The sequence below is a fragment of the Trachemys scripta genome, chromosome 5 (assembly GCF_013100865.1).
Source record: "Trachemys scripta elegans isolate TJP31775 chromosome 5, CAS_Tse_1.0, whole genome shotgun sequence".
NCBI lineage: Eukaryota > Metazoa > Chordata > Testudines > Emydidae > Trachemys > Trachemys scripta.
The window spans coordinates 23800005-23820931 of record NC_048302.1 but is presented as its reverse complement, the minus strand read 5'-3'; the positions used below and the strand labels follow the sequence as shown (position 1 = coordinate 23820931).

The following is a 20927-nucleotide window of genomic DNA, read 5'->3' as shown; positions in this document are numbered from 1 at the left end:
TTGCTAAATATGTCCTGCCTGCAATTGAGGGATCTGTATTTAGGAAATAAAGCTTATTTTTATGGTTAAAGCTGTCAAACAGTGACGTCTAACAATTCCCTTATAATCCAAATTTCAGATATAGGGTTAAAGGTAAAAAAACCAATAAATTACAAAACAGACTAACAAAAAAAAAAACCCTATGTCATGAGGGTAGCCATCTTAGTTTGGTTTGTGGTCCAAACCACATGCAATTGGAAGCCAGTTTGCAAATAAGTCTTTAATTTTTCCACTGCACATTCACAACCACCATAACAAAAAAAAGTCAGGTTAGTTCCATGTTTAAATATTATTGGATTCCCTTCACAAAACAACATGGTGGAAAATATATTGAAGATGCAAATAATGATGAATGCCAACTCATTTGGGTTAGATTTTATTTTGATTTTTTTTTTTAGTTCCTTGGAGAAGCAATCAGTTTCTGAGTAAATTTAACACACACACACACACATACACACACCCTGAAAATGTTAATCCTCTGTGTAAAATGTTAAATAACCCCTCTCCCCCACCAAAAAAACAAATTCCTATTGCATTGTTTCACCTGATTTTTTACTGCTTGAAATTAATCTCCTCCTGACGTCTCAAAAACTAGATGGGTTACTTGGTCATTGTCTGATTTTCTGTGTAAAGCCCTTTAGCACTTGTTAATACCATGAGTATGACATGTGCTTTCTTAAACAATTAAATACCCCCTTTCCAAAGTGACATATACCATGAATAACTTTTGTCTTTTTAACAATGCAAAAGAAGTTGAGCTGAGTTCATGCTTATTGTTGGCATTCACCTGTACAAAGGTCCCTGTTACAACCAAGCTGAGACTTTGGGGGACTGAATATTCCAGTTCTCCCAGATTAAGCTATGGCCCTGATACTGCAGCTGCTTGCTACTTGATGTAGTTCCATTGGTCATGATGAATTAAAAGAAGAAAAAAAAAGTCTGCAGTTGATAGTACGTGGTTTCAGGATTGGTCCGTAAACTGTTATCTAATGGGTATCAACCCAAATTGTGCCCTCAATTGCACCTCTACAACACCAGTGTAATTCATGAGATCTCGAAATCAGAAAAGTTTGTGTGGATGTAACATTAGGCAAAATTTGGCCCGTTGTCTTCTCCTTAGGCACACCATTACCACGAATTCCTCCATGGCATGTACTCCAGCTTTGTTTATAATATATAAAGTAATTTACAGAAAAATTCCAAGAAAAATATTTTGTATTTGCATAATCCCGCCTCCCACGTATACCTCAGGCGTAAGTTTTACTATTCATCAGCTTGTTGAACTGAACTCTCATGGTGAATATAACCATATGTCAGCTATATTAATTCTATCACAATCTCGTATCAATGCAGCCCTTGGCGCGGTGCTCTGCATGACTCATACACCATGTGTGTTGGGAGACAAACCTCTTTGTGATAACTGGAGGAAGCTTAGGACTCAAGTGCTCTTCTGGATGCCTCCTATTTTCAAATGTTATGTGGAAAATAGATAATAAAAATAAATAGAAAACAGAATGGGGAATATGTTGATCCTAAACAGCTGACGTTACCATGCCTTGACTTGGAGGGATTAAATAAAAGGAGAATATTGCATCTGTTTTGTAATGGAAAACTGAAAATATTTCATATGTATGTTTTAATTAAACCACAAATTGGAAACTTGAGATTATACATTTTTAAAAATTAATACACTCACTGAAAATCATCAGGAAAAGAATTGAGAATTTGAAGAAATGCAAAGGAAGAAGGGTGATCTTTTAAATTAAAATGCACACCATATTTATCTGTTTGAGTCCTATCTAGCTGACAATGGGCTACTAATTATTTTTGACTGACATCAATGGTAGCATGAATATGTAGGTGGTTTTGTTAACAATGGGACCATTGGTTCACATGTCTGAAACATAGTACTGAATATTTACCTCTGCTTTTCTTTAGCACAAAATATATTACACTTCTTAAATTTAGGATGGCTGAAAACCATACATAAGAGCACTTAACGAGATATTTGAAAAAGGCTGCTGAAGCACTCTTTAATTTTTTGTTGTTTAGAATTTATATACAGGACTGATACTTGGCAATGCAATGAAGGAGGCTGCCGGTTTCACTCTCACTTACTATTCAGGTCACAAGCCACTTGGCATAATACTTTTATTTAGATGAAGCAAGAGCTTCATGTATAGTCTGCACTTTAATGTTGATTTTGCAATTCAAAAAGCCTTTTTTAATATCAATGTCCATATTTATTGTGTAAATTTGTAAATACAACTGTATATCACAGGGTGGCTGGCTGGCCAGCCCTGTACATGAAGTAGTTCCAGCTCCCCTGTACCAGAACAAGTGTTCCCAATCTGGCCAGTTAAGAGGGCAGGGCAACACCTGAGGCAATAAAGGATAGAGAGAATCTGAGGGGCAGAGACCCCCATGAGACAGAGGGACCTGGTGAGTTCGTCAGGAAAGAGGCAGCTGAGAGCTACCGGGGGCTATGGAGGGTCCTGGAAGGAATCTGTAGGTTGTTCCTCGGGGAAGACAGAAGGCAACAGAGCAGCAAAGAAGGGTTTGCCGCCTGACATCCCAAAGCCAAAGAGCCAGGGCCAGACAGCAGCAGTGGGAGTTGCCCGCTTACTTCTAAGCTGGAGAGATGTAGCCAAGGGGCGGAGAGCTCTGAAGGCCAGAGCGCACCAGAGGAATTTGCCCACTGACATATCCAGGGCCAGAGTGCTGGACCTAAGGGAACAGGGAGAGGGAGGGATGCTCCCTGGTGAAGATGATTTCCCAGCAGAGAGTTTGTGCGGAGTTACCACTGAGAAAAGTGGGCCCACACTCCAGTTGGAATAGTTGGGGTGGCCATCCTGGCAGAGGGACAGATGAGGACTGGTGAGGAGCCTAGAGTGTGGTAAAAGATGCTGGCATGTGGGATGTTACATCATGGGGTTTTGAGGATAATATGCACTGGGATGATAGATGGGACTGTGTGGAGGACTTTTGTTATGAACTGAATTGTACGATGTTTTTTATAATAAACTGGCCCCACAGAAGGGTATTATTGAAGCAAGGGAGCCTGAAGTGGAGTTCTTGGGTTACCTGAGAGGGGACACTTGTTGTGCCACAACCTAGATCAGGAGGGTGTCCCCGGGCAGGGCTGCCATTTGACACTATCATATTATTTTTCATAAAAACTAGACTAATAATAAATATTAACTATGATAGCTCTCGCCGTTGTCTCCCACAGCATCTTCTCTGTAGATTGTAGATCGCTCTAGATATTGTCTCTTGCAGGGCCGGCTCTGGCTTTTTTGCCACCCCAGGCAAAAAAGCCTCCGGCCGCCCTTGGCCCCCGGCGGGGAGCGCGGCAGGGGAGGGCGCTGAGCCCATCCGGGGCCCCGCTCTCCCTGACCGGCCGGAGCGCCGGGGGGAGGGCGGCAAGCCCGGCCGGGGCCCCACTCTCCCCGACCGGCCGGAGCGTCACCCCCTCCAGGTGCCGCCCCAAGCACCTGCTTGGTCGGCTGGTGCCTGGAGCCGGCCCTGGTAGATTATAAACTGTCCGGGGCAGAGAGATTGTCTTGATATCTGTGCCTTTTACCAAGTCAGGTATCTGGTCAGTGCTGAACAAATACATAACTTTGTCTTAAACATACATTTAAAGCAATTCTATCTTCCTCCTAAATATGTAACTATAAAACTGTGTTGAATTCGCATATATGGACAGAAAAACAGTGAAAGTCAGTTTGCATTTCATTGTTGTATGGAGTCTATTGGCTATGTTCATGAAGAGTTTTCTCCCAATTTACACACACATTTCAAAAACATAAAATATTGACTTCTTAATGGTGATTCTAACTGCATGTAGCTAATGCTTCAAGTTGCCCTGCAATCTGTATTTTCTCTTTAGTTGGGGGAAGATGGGATTGATTGAATCACCTATAACTTGTTGCCAAAATTATGTAATGCACTTCTTGCTTTAAATTATACAGTAGTTACTAACACACGTTCACCGTACAATAGTTGATTTGTCCAGTACAAAGTGTGTCATTACCACATTATATATATAAACAATCCAGATTCATTATTATTTGCTACTTTTTTCTATTATTATTTATTTATATTACAGCGAGGCCAGTGGCGCCCATTAGGATGATTTGTTGTGCTGGGACGTGTACAAATATGTAGGAAAACACATTCACTGCTCTGAGGAGTTTACAATGATTGAAATTTTAAGATGACAACCTCATATGTGGTGTACATAGATGAAAGTCCATTGGCAATCCAAAAACCAGTGTTTGTGATCCTAAGTGTTTCACCACCTTCAGAACTATGCACCTTTTAAGACTTGCAGCATTGGAATGCCCTGCTGCATTTCAGAATGTGTTCATCACCATCAAGTGTTGTAATCTTATCGATGTATACTGGGGCTTAATCTTAAATGAAGGGTTAAAAACTAAATGGAAATGTTAGAGGAGCATTATTAAGATTTTTTCAAGTCTTTTCCCACAGTAGGATTTCCTGTTCTGACTGTAACAACCAGGGCAAAGGACAATTGAGAAGCTCTCCAAGGCAAGGAGGCTAATTGAGTCCATGGCTAAGCTTAGTTGTCAAAAATGTAAACGTGCAATAGTGCACCTAATTGGGGGGGTGGGAGGAGAGGACCACCCTGTCTCAGAATGTCAAGTTCATCACACCCACTTAATACTCTATGGATATACTGATGAATTTCCAGAACTGTCCCTTCATTAAGTTGACAGATGGTTTGTGTTGTATTACAGATTCATGTTTATTCTCTTGGTATGACTCTTTACTGGGGAGCTGACCATGAAGTCCCTCAAAGCCAAGTAAGTATTTTTTTAAGACTTCTTTTATAAAATCTCACCATTTTTAAGTTTTAAAATGAGGTTTGTTTGATAACCTCCTCCTCATTTCTTAAAAAACAGAATAACAGGGCAAGGTAAACCTTTGGGATGCCGGTGGGACTGTTGAAACTAAGTGAAAAGCAGGAGTTTTTACATAATTTGGGTTTTTGTAATTTACATAATTACAAGGAGCTTGTGAGAGGGGGAAAAGTTGTCCCAAGGAGTAGAATTTAGGGCTCGTTCCTGAAGCCCTCATTCATGTGAGGAGTTCTATAAATATGAATGGGACTATTCTGATGAGTAAGAGCTGCAGAATTAGGCCTGTTGGGGCACGAACCCAAGAGGTACAGAGAACTTGCAACTCCCATTGCAGTCATTTTACAGTCAAAGGGAGTTCCAGGTTCTCAGCCTTCCCAGGATCAGGCCTAAATATGTAGGGTTCAAGGTAAAATAATATTATCTGAAGTAGTTGTCTCTTAAATACTGAGGCTTGGTGCCTGAACTGTGGACTTCCAAGTTATGGGTACTTAAAGGTGAGCTTATCAAAGTCTTACTGCAACATACAAGAGAAAGACTTTTGATGTATTCTGTGATCCTGCAGCTGCAGAATTTGTCACTGAATTCACTCCTAACCATAATGCTGCTGAGAGCAGGGGGGTTTGCTGTAGAATTAAAGACTTTTTTACCACAGAATCCATAGAGCTTTGCTTGTAGTGAAGCAGCTTGTTTTGTCCATTATGAGGCAAAGCTCCTATTCTTTTCTAATTAATACTCTTCACTGTTTCTATTCTGGTTGTTTGCTTCTTTATTTTTCTTGATTAGGGATACTGTAGTGTTGGTTTGAAGGGGGGAAAGCACTGGCATTGTCTTTCAGTTTGAAGTGATGTGGAGTCAACTTGGCCCTTATGTCTCCCAATGAACCACAGCTGTTTGAGGCTTATAAAAAACAACTTGCTTGTATATCATGCTGTGAATCTATCAGAAGAAAAATCAGGTTTCTGTTTTATTAAGGGATTCTAAAATAGGTTGATTTTTGTTTGTCATATTGAAATTTCTTTAATATAGTAAAAAGTATTTGTGATTTACTTAAAAAGATACTGACCACTGTGCTCTATTTGGCCCTAATATAATTTCTATGAGCCTAAGGTAGGCATGTTTGGTTGAATTCATTACATGACTGCCTCTGAAGGGAGGGTACTTGTTGAGAATAGGGAGTAGACTTCCTTGCTGTTGACTTGCTAGCGGCTGCAGACACAGTTATGGACTGGTTAGAGCTTCACCTCATTGCTCAATTTTAGAGTGGTCACCGTGTTAGTCTGTATCAGCAAAAACAACGAGGAGTCCTTGTGGCAGGTTAGAGACTAACAAATTTACAAAAGCTTCTGCCCAAATAAATTTGTTGGTCTCTAAGGTGCCACAAGGACTCCTCATCGTTATTGCTCAATTTGGTTATCTCGTATACAGTATGTGCAGCTGTCAGAACTCCTTCAGTCAGGTTTGGGAGGATTTACTCTTTAACGTTTGACTCATCTTCTTCCAGAGCACTTTCATCTTAGGAAACAAAAAATAAAACAAACAAACCCCCGCACAACAACTACACTTTAAGTCAATAGCTGAAATGGTTGGAGGAGACTGAAAAATTAGGAGTCTCTATCCAAAAAGTACATTAGGTGATGAGGTAGGGATATGCAGATATTATACATTTGGCTTGACTGCTGCTCAGATGTGGGGGAGGGAGGACAGCTTTCAGCACAAAACTTACTCAGCTGCTTAAAAATGTATTATTATTACTAATTAAATGGAGAAACTGTTGATACAGTGTTATGGCTGAGAAATAAAGGGAAAGATTTTCAAAGGCAGAGAGGACAGTGACTCCTTTGATTAGGATTCAAGCACTGATGTACTCACAGGTGCATCTGTGTATCTTCCACTATATCGCCATACTTTAACAGGAAGCCCCGCATTTACACTTTATTCACATAAACCCAGCTACATAATCTACTGGATTGGATTTTCTTAACATAACCGGTATTTTCAAGAACTTGGGTGGTACAAAATGTGATGAAAATTGGTAAAAATTACATAATACTTTTGTAATACCCAGGAATTTTTCAGTAAAAATGAATAAATAGACAATCAAGGCCCTTGGGCACATATTACAGCTCCGGTAAAACTGAGGAGGAAAAAGCAAGTGGTGGATAATTTTGCTCCTCTTCCACTGTGATTAGCGGGGATATTCCTTTGCAGGTCCTTCTCTTCCCACAACCTCAATCCCCGCATTGACAAGTTTTTCTCACCTTTATGATCTGGGGCAGAGATGACCTGGCAGCTTAGAGTTGTTAGGTTTGCGCAGTAGAAATGGGAGTGCTGGCTTGAAATCAGGCTATGGAAGTTAAGAACTGAACAGAAGATAGGAACTTTATTCCCTTTTCTCTCCCTAGAAATCTCTATCATTAGTGGCAACAGAGATTCCAGCATGTGGTTTTACCAGCACTACAGCAATTCCCCTCTAGGATATCATGCTGATGTGTGTCAGGAAAGAGAGAAAAAGCAAAATTGCAGAAATTTCCTACCTTTGCCTTTAATTTTAAAATGTGCCTGCTGAGCTTCTGCACTCCAGAATACTCTGCATCTAAAAGAGCACAGTCAAGAAGGCACCCATACATGCTGCCACAGAAGTTACACCCCTTCTGATGCAGTCTTTAAGGTAGCAAGCAGTTAGTAGAGATAGAATGATTGACTGTGTGTGGCACTGCTTTTAAGAGGAAATTTCTTTGTGCAGATCTACACAAGAGCATGGTTATATCCATATATACACACATGTTACATGCTTAAATAAAAAAGGAAAAGATTGATGATTTTTGGCTTTCATTAGTTCATACCTTATTTTATTTTTAACTGGTTTATCTCTTAGTGCACCCACACTTTTTCCTGAGGATTATATCTATGCCAAATCTGGGTGTTTTAACTCCAAATTGTGTTTGTCACAGACCAGAATAATAATTAAGCATAAAAAAACATTTTCGTGCTTGAGAAATGAAAAATATATACCATGGGTTTTCTCTCTAAACTTGGATAATAAAATAAAATTGCCTCTGGGGTTGAGAGTAAGTATAAGCTATTTCAGCCCTAATAGCTGAATTTTTGGGAAAAACTAGCTATTGAACATAGGGATTTATAATGAATGCCTTCATTACTGTAACTATAGTGTGGCTTTGGTGATATTATAACCTAAAAAAGAAAACCGACACTTTTAAAAACCATTATTTCCTCCCAAAACCAAAGAATAATCTAGTTGCATGCAGGGATCATTTGATTAGAATGGAAAAACAAAGCATGCTCTGAAGAGTTTCATCCAGAAGTTCATTATGCTGTGCTAATGGACTCTTTGGGTGGTTACAGATTGTCGTTGATTTCTTCATTCAAAGCACATGCTTTCGGCATTTACAAAATGTCATCTCTTTCATGATAGTATTGATGTGTTCTGTAACTACTAGGATATTTTTAGAAAAATGCATTCCTTCAATATGATTTATATAACCATAGCCTCTTGAGATGCCAACAGAGATCATGGTTGCATTGTGGTAGGTGAGTTCCATAATAAGAGACAGTCCCCATTCCGAAGAATTAACACTTTAAATAGACAAGACTGACAAAAATGTGAGAGTATTATGAATCCCATTTTACTTAGGGCAAACTGAGACACAGAGGGAGACTGTAACTTGCCCAATGTCATCCTGGAAGTTTGTGGCAGACCTGGAATTGAATCCCAATCCAGTGCCTTAACATGAGACCCAAGACCAATTATTATTATTTATTATTTGTATTACAGTTGTGCCCAAGAGCCCTAGCCATGGACCAGGACCCCATTGTGCTAGACATTGTACAAACATAGAACAAAAAGACAGTCCGTGCTCTGAGGGGCTTGCAATTCTTTCCTTCATTTTCTACGTTCTGTAGCTAATGGTAAGGACCAGATTGTGGCTGACCCTATGCGGGTGTACAAGTTGTGGGAAGAGGATACAAAGATCTCCCAGTTCTTTTGGGCTCCAATTCTGGGACTATGCCCAATCCCCGGTCCTTTATATGCTTGATGGTCAGGATTTGAAGAGTCCTAGTGCGGGTAATGACACTAGATTCCATAAAGGAAGAGACTGTGTCTACACCCCTGCGTACGCACCATCCAGCAGAACAGGGCTTATATGGGAGAAAGCAAACTGTGCTCATTAAAAGGATGGATCATCTGTTCCCATATGCCTGAGGGAGTGTGTGTTGCTACACAGCAGTTCTGTAACCCCTCTCAGCCCTGGCTGTGGCTTATAATATACCCGTACTATAGACTGCTTTTTTCTTTGTCTCTTCTTTTGTGTGTTACATCAGTATAGATTGCAAAATATTTTTATAATGGGGAAAGTGTTGAGGGCTTTTCCCTTTTCCTTCATTCTCAAAAACAGCTGACCTGCTCTACTTTATAATCTGAAGAAATGGGAGGAAGAGGGGGGTAGAATCACCCTGAGGCAGAGACCAGGTATGGATAATTTCAGCCCAAAAAGTGAAAGTTTTAGGAAGTTGTGAGCCACTGAAGACAGAAAGATACAATGGAAACATGGAGGGAATTGGCTATAGCTATCGCGAGCACTTCAGCTACTTTAAAAAGAAAATCAACTGTTGTCATCCTTGAATAGAGCAACTTTCATCTGGTGAATTTATCTTACCTGTCCTGTAAGCATGTGGTAAGTGCTAGTAGCTAACATTCCAGCAGAGCTCGCAGAGCTCACAGATCTACCTTTATAAAAAGTTAAAATATTTAAATCTTCACCATTTAATTTGTCTTTAATCCTGGAAGCTTTTCCATTGTAACACAGATGTAAGATGTACCATTTATAAATGTTTGTTGATGTTTTTAGCTGATGAATATGTTATTTTAGCTTCTTTGCTGTGTACCAGGTTTCATGCAAGAATTATTTCTGTGATTCGAAAGAGAGAAAAATTGTTCCCTTAAAAAAAAAAAGTATTGAAAGACAGTAGCACCTATTAGTGTGTATATGCTAAAACCCTATATTAATTCTGTATGTTAAATCAGGGTGATGCAGAATAAATTTTTATAATAAGCTTCAAAAATAAATGGAAAGAAATACTGTGAAACTTAATGTGCTCAGTAAAGAACAACACACGATAGGGCATGTATTTCTTTGATAACCGCCCACCTTGGGTGCTAGTGAGACACAGTGCTGAAGGCCAAGTGCCTACAGTGTCTGGGAAGTGGTGTTATCACTGACTACTGCATACCCTGGAGTGTTATTCCACTTAGAATATGACTGTTTGGATGGGAAAAAATTAAGGCTAAGTAGTTCCCAACCCTATGGGTGTTGTCCCATAATTGCAGGGCTTCACTTACGTAGCCAATCACTTTGCTCCCTCAGTCCTGCCCCTTTTCTAATAATATCTAAAAACTTTTCTGGACTCTGGAAAGATTTTTAAACATTTGATAATCTTGAGTAATAATAAATGCCATCTCCAATATAATTGCTAGCCATAAGAGACTTGACGAGTCAATCCAACACCTTTCTGGAATATGAAAGTACAAATCCAGTTGAAGTAAAATCTTGGACTAGCTAAAGGATTATAGAAGCCTTTTCAGTACACTTGTCAGATCTCATCAGCAAGTTCCTGCAAATACTGTCTCCAAGTCCCTTATAGTTAGCAGTTACAATAAATATAGTTATTTTTCAAGACTGTCTGTGTTTTAAAAATCTTAATTAGCCCCAATGTCCTTGGTAGACAAGTATTATTATACTCAGTTTACAGACTGTGTGAATAGCCCAAGATGAAACAGGTTAGTGACATATCCTGCATTTAGATCCCCTGAACCATAGCCACTAGATCATACTGCTTTCCCCGCCAATGAGATGTGTTTCAGATGGAGCATATCAGGTGGAATTTTCAGAAGTACCAAAATGAATTAGTATTGCAAGTAATTTGAAACTTTAGAAAATCAACCTATTTGCATATGTGGTTGATAGATATTTAAGTGCTGTTGTTTTGTTTTGTTTTTTATTCCTCCTCTCCTCTGTAATCAGCCTATCAAACTTGGGGATCATCTAAACAGCATACTGCTTGGCATGTGCGAAGATGTCTTTTATGCCCGTGTGTCTGTACGGACAGTTCTGGATGCCTGCAGTGCCCACATAAGGAACAGTAATTGTGCACCTTCTTTCTCCTATGTGAAACAGTTGGTTAAACTGGTTCTGGGAGGCCTCTCTGGGGTAAGTGTTTACAAGCAGTTGAGCAATAACTGAGAATTGCAAAAACACAGTGAAGAAATTGGTTCAAAGTCTCTCTCCAACCAGTCTTGCTTCTTGTTTGTAATTTTTCCCAGCTTATATTAAAGGGACACTCAGTCTAAAAATTACACTTCTGTCTGAATGTTTTTACCTGCTTTTATCACAAGCAGCACCAGAAAGAAAAATTACTGAAAGATTAATGGAAAACATTGTGGTCTCTAATTTTTGTTAGTTGACTTTATGCATTTGGCCATACTATATGTGGTCACTTTTGCAGTTTCCGTGGTAAGGTCAGTTTCTCGTTGTGTTGGGTCTTCCACACAGCAATGGGGAGAAACGTTTTTTTTTTAAATAGGAAAATGTGATGATAAAAAACAAAAATTGGAATAGATGCTATGGGGCAGGTGTTTAAGACACTTGTTTTAGCTATCTGGATTTCTCTTATACATTTTAAATTCTGTTATGGACAGTTGTTTATTGAAGGAAATAAGGGAATGTGTCACCAGACTTAAGTTCTTCTGAGATTCTACCCAGCTGTCAGCCATTATTACTGACAGGGAATTCATATTATTATGACACATGCACTTACTATTTTCATATGTAAAAGGAACTACATTAACTCATCTCATAAAGTTACCATTCCTGACTGGCAGCCTCTCCCTTCGCTACAGTGTTACAACATATTCATGGGATGGTTAAATAATTTTAGGACTCTGAATAGAAATGGAGCTTACTAACTGTTAATGGTGCCAAACAGTACTTCTCACAGTATTTTTCATTTATAAATTATCTCTAATAATGGCAATCAGACAACTCAAGCAAAGTATTTCTATAGAATTGCTGGACCATAGGTCTTGGATACTGTGGTTCTGATTCACTGCTATGTTACTACAGCAGTGGTCCCCACCTTTTTCATCTGGCGGGTGCCAGACGATGAGCCATGGAGGACAATGGTGGCGGATGAGCATCCGCCGAAATGCCGCCAAGAAGTGGCAACGTCAATAGGCGATGCCGCCAAAAATTGGCTGCATTTCGGCAGCGACGCCTCTGGATGATGCTGCTTCTCGGCGGCATTTTGGCAGATGCTCGTCTGCCGGCCAGTACGCGGGTGTACTTAGACGCCCAGGCGGGTGCCGCGTTGGGGACCCCTGTACTACAGTATTCTACTGCTTCAACCCTTTGGAAGTTATTACTGTATAGACTGTCGGTCCTTCATCAGTTAAGACTGAGCCAATCACAACATGTCTTCTCTCGCTCTGGCCATCCTTAGCCATGCTTGTCCATATCTCCTTGTTAGGAAATGATCCCACCTCTTTGGAGGCCAACCTCATGGCCGTTTCAGTTCTCGCGGATACCACTCAGATATAGCTGGTGTAAAAATGGATCCCTGGACACATGCCACCAGTATGATCACGGAAAAATGCATTGCTTGATATCCTGTCTCTTGAGCTGGGAGATTCCAGTGCTGTCAGGGCCTTGCTAATCTGGTTGGTAATTTGCTGCATGAAGAGATATGACTCTGGCTCAGTTGAATCTCCAGCCGTCACTGATTCCATACCCACAGGCCCTCCAGAGAGAGCGCTGTGAGGCATACTCTGCTCTCTGGCAGCCTAAGCATGGCAGTTGAATCTCTCTCTCTCCAATCATCATCAGTGTGGTATCTGCAAAAAGAACAGGAGTACTTGTGGCAGCTTAGAGACTAACAAATTTATTAGAGCATAAGCTTTCGTGGGCTACTGCCCACTTCTTCGGATGCATATAGGGTGGAACATATATTGAGGAAATATATATACACACACATACAGAGAGCATGAACAGGTGGGAGTTGTCTTACCAACTCTGAGAGGCCAATGAAGTTAGAGAAAAAAATTTTTTGAAGTGATAATCAAGCTAGCCCAGTACAGACAGTTTGATAAGAAGTGTGAGAATACTTACAAGGGGAGATAGATTCAATGTTTGTAATGGCTCAGCCATTCCCAGTCCTTATTCAATCCTGAGTTGATTGTATCTAGTTTGCATATCAATTCCAGCTCAGCAGTCTCTCGTTGGAGTCTGTTTTTGAAGTTTTTCTGTTGTAAGATAGCCACCCACAGGTCTGTCATTGAATGGCCAGACAGGTTAAAGTGTTCTCCCACTGGTTTTTGAGTATTATGATTCCTGATGTCAGATTTGTGTCCATTAATTCTTTTGCGTAGAGACTGTCCGGTTTGGCCCATGTACATGGCAGAGAGGCATTGCTGGCACATGATGGCATATATCACATTGGTAGATGTGCAGGTGAACGAGCCCCTGATGGTATGGCTGATGTGATTAGGTCCTATGATGATGTCACTTGAATAGATATGGTAACTCAGTGTAGCTGTTCTTCTACAATACAGAGCAAGAGACAGTAATTGAGACAACCAGGCCCCAGCAAATTCAGAGCTTTTAAAATGGGGTTGGATTGTGACCTACAGGCAACCAGTAGAGTGCAGAGCACTAGTGTGAATGGTCTTGTATGATGTCTCTTGCTTAGCAGGTGAGTTGATGATCTATGTTGTATCAGTCTTAATTGCCATATGGCTTTCATAGTCAGTCCCAGCTAATAGTGCATTAACATAGCATTAGCCTGGAGGTGACAAGATGTGAATGACTTTGACCAGCTCTTTATCTTGCCCAGCATCGATGGAAAAGGTAGTAGTGGCTGAAAATGCCTATCTGTAAGTTCCAGGATCAAAGGTGAATCCCTCCAAAGCCCCTTAATAAGTGGGAGGGGTATTAAAAAAAAACTTCAGTTGAGGTGTCGCTTGTTGAGATTCTGCTAGTTCTTCTGTTTCCCTCTACCAATCAACATCACCTATGTTTTGCCTGAGCAGAGTCTTAGCCAGCTGTCTTTCGTCCATCTCCTGTTTCACCAAGTCATTGGAATATCTGAGATCACATTGTTCACACTAAACAAGAAAGGAAAATAGAACCAGGTATCATCAGAACGTTGGTGACATTGTGGTGCGGTTGTTTTCTTTATGCACTGAGCTAGTCTTCACTCCCCTGTTTCATTCCATTGTACACAAATAGGTCCTGTTGCTGTTTGTTTCTGTACATATCCTTGAAACGCCAACTTAGTACATACACTGTTTATATATGGAAACTGTGCTGCTCTTGCTCAGGATTATATGAGCATCCAGTTTAGAAATGTGTTCCTGTACATATCTGTTGACCTGATTAGGCATTGTTGTACTGTAAATGTTTCCTCTTGAACTGTATAGGAGATTATCCATTGAAATGCAAAATATTTTAAAATGTCATTGGGTGCATTTCCTTTTTAAAATATTTCATAAAGGGTGAATGGGGAGATCACTGATTGAACCTATTTAATATTAGTTGGGTTGCATTGTAATTGTACTAGATAGAAAGTAGCTTGATTTTTCACAAGCTGCAATCCTAATTCTTCAGTTAGTTTCTAATTTACAGAAAGGCTAGAGTAAAAAAATTATCAGTGCAATTTAAAAACATTCTTTGAATTATTTGTATGCAAATATCCAGAATCAGATAAATATATATATTGAATTAACATTTATTTTTAAAAGTTGGGAAGCTGTGATAAAATATCTCAAGAGTTGGAATTTCCTTTTTTGTTCTTTGAATTATGGAAACACTGAAGGAAACACTTTCCTGAAGTTATTAAAGCTACTGTATGGGCATCCAATATAGCTACTGTGGGTACTAGCCTAAAATATCATCCACAAGCTTGTATTTAATAGTAGATACAAATGGTAATTTAGCAAACTAACCCTGAATATGCACATCCTGGAATATCTAAAGCTATTTTACTTCTTCTAGTTTCAATTTACTGTAATGGAATATATTTATGTTGTAGATTTATGGAATTATTTTCTGTTTTTTTGGGGGGGAAAGTATGCCAAACGTGTATTGAACAAAGTGATACTAATAAGGGAAGGGTTCCTAAAACATAACCCTGGGGGAAATCCAAATTGATAATCCCAATTCAATGAAGAAATTCTGAATTTCCACACACAAACTAATGTAAATACTGTATATTACTTCTGTTGAACATTTATTTGCCTGAGAAAGACAATGACCTGCTAAATGTGCTGGCCTTTTGTCCTGTAGTATCCAGTCTTCATGCTAACGTGGTCTTTTCAGAACATTTGAATTTGTATTACTGCCTGTTTACAGGTCGATCAGCTTTCCTGCAACGGAGAAAGAAAATTGCAGACAGACAGAAGCCAGGCCATTCGGGATAGGCTGAGAGGGAAAGGACTTCCCACAGGTAAATGCTCCTTGGTGGTTAGGAGGATGAAAGCCTTATGAAAGAAATCTAGGATGCTTAGTCTCCCAAATGAGTGTAGTAGGAGCGGGAGAACTCATATTCACATTCTCAGAAGCCTGATGATTAGTACACCAGAGATTACTGTTCAGCTAAATACTTACGTGCATACTTAAGTCCCATTGATGGCAGGTGAATAATAATTGTGTAGAATGTAATTTTTAAAGACATGCAGTTCCAACTGTGTGTTGAACTTGGGTTTATTCACATGCCAGATACCTTGAGTGAGATATCTGATATAGAATAATTAACCACTGGAACAATTTGCCATCACTTGAAATCTTTAAATCAAGACTAAATGTCTTCTAAAAATTATTGTCCAGGTCAACCAGAAATTATGGGTTTGAACCAGGACTCATTTTTCCTGCATTGTGCAGAAGACTAGACTAAATGATCATAATGGTCAATTCTACCGTAAAAATACATGCATGCAAATGTGGTATCTCACTACCAGCAGTTACTGCTCATTTCTCAAACAGTGAATGCACACAATTGCTCAGATTTATCATTGCGCAGAAGGTACATAAGGTGTTCAACTTTTCACATGTTACTGTCAGTCTTTGCCTATTTGCCACCACCAAACAGGGTACAAAAACTCTGTTGTTCAGCTCTTCTTGTTACTTTTGTATTATTTAAAAAACATAGTAGCCTGGAAGGGATTACAAGCATCAAGATAGCTACTAGGATCTCCAGTAGTGCTAGAAACCACAAAGAAGACAAAACTAGGCAGGGCCATGGCCCTGCAACCGTTCTGTACTGATTGGGGCTTCAGGGCTAGGTGCTGGGACGGAATGGTAGGCTGCTCTTCCAAATAAGAGGTGGAGTTTCTCTTAAGAGCCCTCCTTTGCTGATTTTTTTTCCTGCTGTCCTCTACAGGCAGTATGCCTTTAGGAACAGTTGATGATGCAGTGTCCCTTTTGTCTCACTCTCGCACGTTCCGTTGCATGTGATTTCTACAGCCATAATATAGTACTTAGTACCTTAGCTTTTTTTGCAACATTTGTTTGTTCTTTCCCCCCCCCCACCACCACAAGAAATCTAATTGTCCTTAACTTAAAATCTCTTCTTCTCAAATGAGTGTGGATTTCCTATTTGTTTGATTGTTTCTTTTTGTTCGTATACACATAACTTATAAGACTGTCTTTAGCAGAAGTAATTTTATGTCTTTACAATCCTAAGCTTTGTTGTTAACATATAGTTATGTTTGGGTTTTACTGCTTAACTTCAGAGACTGGTACTATAACAAGCCATCTTGTTATAGCATCTTCACGGGTTTCTGGCTCAGTTCTAGTGTGCAGTAGTATCTGTTTAATGTCTAGCATATCCTCTCTCTAGGGACATGTAACACTGTTGGGACTCACCACTTGGTGCCTCCTGCTGGTTACCTCTGGGAATTAGCTCAGTCCAGTGGAGCGCCCTCTCCTGGTGGTGTCCCACCCGTTGTCTCGCCCTAGGTTGGCGTGTCTAGACCCACGTTGCTCCCAAGCTCGCAGCATCCTCTTCGAGCCACTGCCCTCCAGCAGTGCCCCTTAGTCCATCCCTCACCCCCTACCAGGGGGAGGAGGGGTCAATCAGCTGTCTCTCTACTCCTCAGCCAATGTGGGCAACTGCACCTCCAAAGTCACACCTCTCTTGGCAGGGGGTTGGTGCAGCCCAAGATGGCCAGTCCCGTTAGCCGGGTGTAAGGCAAGGGGGAAGGGGGAGACCCAGCCCCGCCCCCCACTACTCTGGGTCCCAACCCAGGGACCCTCTAGTGGCAGCTGTCCTGCCCTCCTTCTCTCCCTCCATCTGTCCATGTCCCCTTCAGCCCCTCGCACTGGCTAGGCCCCCTCAGGGCCTGCAGCCTGGCAGACACCGGGCTGGAGTTCCTTTCTGCTCCCCTGGGCCTGCCCAGCACTGCGCTGTCCCAGGTGCTAGTCTCCCACCTCTGGAGACAGACCTTCCCCTCTCCAAGGCCTGGGACAGACTGACTGCTCTCTCCCTGAGCAGCCTTTTTATAGGGCTGAGCCCGGCCCTGATTGGCTGCCTCCAATCTGGGCTCTGATTGGCTCACAATAAGCCCTTTTCTGATTGTCTGCCCATCTGCACAGGCCCACTGGCCTGCTGCAACCTAAATTCTCAGGGAGTGGGGCAGTCCGCCCCACTACAGGACTATACCTTGTATTTGCAGGGGAAGGATGAGATGATCTAACAGGTGTTTTCCCACTGTAACCTGTATGATTTATTTATAAAACAACATAGGACAGGATATTCTTCCCCTCACCCTGCTTTCTTTGCATTGCTCAGTACATATGATACCTGCTCCTTTGAACTGGTTAAGAAGGGAATTTAAAAAACAATATTTACTCAGAAAGTTCAGCTGAGATGCAGCATCTGGCTCCCTGAGGTTCTGCAGAGTTAAAAGATTGGCTGACCACTGTGCCCTCACTTGGCTTCATACCCCACATTGTACGCTCCAAGATGCCAAAAATAACAAGATTCTTTTAGTGCTGATGTATCTTGCGGTCTCCTGGAGTGAAGAAGAGTGTTCATTAGGATTTCCTTGAGGTGGAAGAGTACACGTTACACAGCCACTCTCAGTAAGCAAGCTCACTGGTAAGGGATCTCTTGATCCAAATCAGTACTCCTCTTCTGTACTATGTTCTCCTATCCAGGGGATGTCACGTTGTCTAATGAGCCTGTGCTATTTACACGCGCCCACACACCAAGTGCATGAAGTGCTTATGGAAGATGCTGGACTGGAAACTAAAGTCCTCTATCCACTGAGCAAGTACATCATGGTAGCAACAGGTACCTTGGCGATAAGGCCCATATAAGATACTACTTTCTATTTAACCAGGTTATAGTGCTCACTTAACATACCTCAACCTGAGAAGGAGGAGTGACAATGTGATTCAGTGACTATGTCCTTTCAGTCCTTGCCCTTCTGTAAGATCACCACCAGCAATGCAGTTGTAGGGATTTTTGTGATATGGATGAGTGATGAGAGATGGTTGAGACCCCCAATATATTTCATATAGACCACCTGCCAGCTTTCAAATGGACCAGGTTTGAGCCAGTTATACATAGGAGATGAAATGCTCACTGTCTCGTTATCATTCCCTGGAGCCATTCCATTATGCAAATACCTAAAATGTTGTTCATCCTTCCCAAGATTACAATATACCCATCTCTCAAACCACACCCCAGAAAGAGAGAAAAGAAGCTTTCTGAAGAAAGAGGGAATGAAAGATAAGAGAAGATAGGAAAAAATGAATAAGCAAAAGAAGTGGAACCATCCTTTGGCTCCCATATATTCAGATGACAAGCACAAGTGCTATATAAATGCTTGACATCATTTTGAATGTCCAGGCATCAATGTTGTAGAGTGAGCATAATCCATTCACCTCCCTCAAAATCTGACTCTCAACGGATTAATTCAAGAAATAGTTCTTCTGTGTCTCTTTCCCTCTCTGGACAGATGGTGCTATCAACTTGTGACAGTGTATTTCAGCTACCAAACCCACTTCTGTGCTAGGCTGGTGTTATATGGATAAGGTTCCCTCTGATTATAAAAACTTTTACTCCTGGGGGGATACTGTGTGACTGTATGCCAGCAGAAAATGCCCTGTCCCCCCGAAGAATTCCTGTGCTTCCCTGCAGAAAATGGCAGGGAACCAAAGGGAAGCCGCGTTGGGAGGAGCGGCTCTGATGGGTTGCCACTTGGAACCGGGATACCACTGAGCCCATCTGACCCACCAGCCTGGACTCCCTTTACATTGTACTGCTGTGATAGGCTCTCAGTCCCTTTCCAGCACACATACAGGTGAAGACATACTGTCTTGCGCTGCAGAGAGAACTCATGAAATTCACCCCCTCTCTCAGTTCAGTCCTTGTTTCTCAGGTGTTTCCAGCAATCTTCTCGGGTGGGGAGTCAGTGAAGAAGAATCACAATGATGTCACTCCCTGTCTTAAATAGTTTTTGCATATGGTGGGAACCCTTTGTCTCCAGGCTTAGTTGGTTCCCACGCCTTTCCGTGGAAAAACACTGGTACTACAAGATGGAGTCCTGTACCGGATGACTTGGTCACATGTCCCTGTAGGGCCATGGTAGCCATGTCTAGGAGGCTGTTTGTAGTGTCCTCAGGAAGGCTCACTGGTGGGAGATTAGCATCTTCTAAGACCTACTGTTCTCCCTGATGGCCCTTTCCAGCCAGCCATCTAGATTCATTGCATTCTGCCTAGTGGGCGTTCCCCAGGTGTAAACACATTTGTAATAGATGCATAGACAATATTCCTAACTTCAGATACCAAAATAATCCATGCATACAAATAGGATAACCATATTCAGTAAAACATAACCTTTTCAATGATATCTCACGTGACCTATCTGTAAACCATTTAAAAACTAGCAAGGAGCGAAGAAAGATGATTACACAATACAGACGCCCCCTGACTTACGCAATTATTCCATTCCGGAAAGCCTTGCGTAACTCGAATTTTGCGTAAGTCGGAAACGTATACCTGTATATTACGCAAAAATTTCTGCAACTTGAAAATCCTATTTCTGGCTTATGGAACTTTTTCCGTAAGTGCGAATTTGAGTAAATCAGGTCTTGCGTAACCCGGGGAGCGTCTGTAACTTACTGAGTGACAACCAGTCTGCAGTAGACTCCAGAGAATTTACACCTTTGCTATTTCTATTTTTATAGCTATGTTCCTATCATTGGTACCAATTCTGTCAATATCCGTGTAGCTCAGCTTCCCTTAAGGACAGAGCTTCTAGCCTCTGGCAAAGCAAGAACTTGAATTTAGTACCAATTACATTAATGATAGGCCTGGAATGAGGATCCTCGGGTAGAAAGCCAACGTACAAATGTGCTATCGAAAAGTAAATAAAGGACAATGTTGTCCTATCTCCTTTTTATATTATACAGTTTATCATTTTTGTGGACTTGAGACCTTATTGCGAGTGTGAAAGTCATTAGGAAAATTTGTCACACATGGAACTAATATATAATATAGACGTGTCACAAGGTTTACACTATCAGCTTGATAATGCTGAAGTGTTGTTATGCACAAATATAGAATCATAGACTTTAAAGTCAGAAGGGACCATTATGGTCATCTAGTCTGACCTCCTGCACAACGCAGGCCACAGAATTTCACCCACCCACTCCTGTATCAAACCTGTGTCTGAGCCATTGAAGTCCTCAAATCATGGTTTAAAGACTTCAAGATGCAGAGAATCTTCCAGCAAATGACCCATGCCCCATGCTGCAGAGGAAGGCGAAAAACCCCCAAGGCCTCTGCCAATCTGCCCTGGAGGAAAATTCCTTCCCGACCCCAAATATGGCGATCAGCTAAACCCTGAGCATGTGGGCAAGACTCACCAACCAGACACCCAGGAAAGAATTCTCTGTAATAACTCAGATCCCACCCCATCTAACA

At 41.1% G+C, this 20927-nt stretch overlaps 1 protein-coding gene across 8 annotated transcripts in view; it reads left to right on the top strand.

Annotated features, from left to right (window-relative positions):
- PTPN13 (protein tyrosine phosphatase non-receptor type 13) overlaps nt 1–20927 on the top strand; it is a 146742-nt gene that overhangs the window by 27287 nt on the left and 98528 nt on the right. For all 8 annotated transcript variants that reach the window (XM_034771548.1, XM_034771553.1, XM_034771554.1 and 5 more), the window contains exons 3-5: nt 4803–4868; nt 10967–11152; nt 15347–15440. In XM_034771548.1, coding sequence (XP_034627439.1) covers nt 4803–4868; nt 10967–11152; nt 15347–15440 — 346 coding nt within the window. The remainder of the gene's footprint in view (nt 1–4802; nt 4869–10966; nt 11153–15346; nt 15441–20927) is intronic.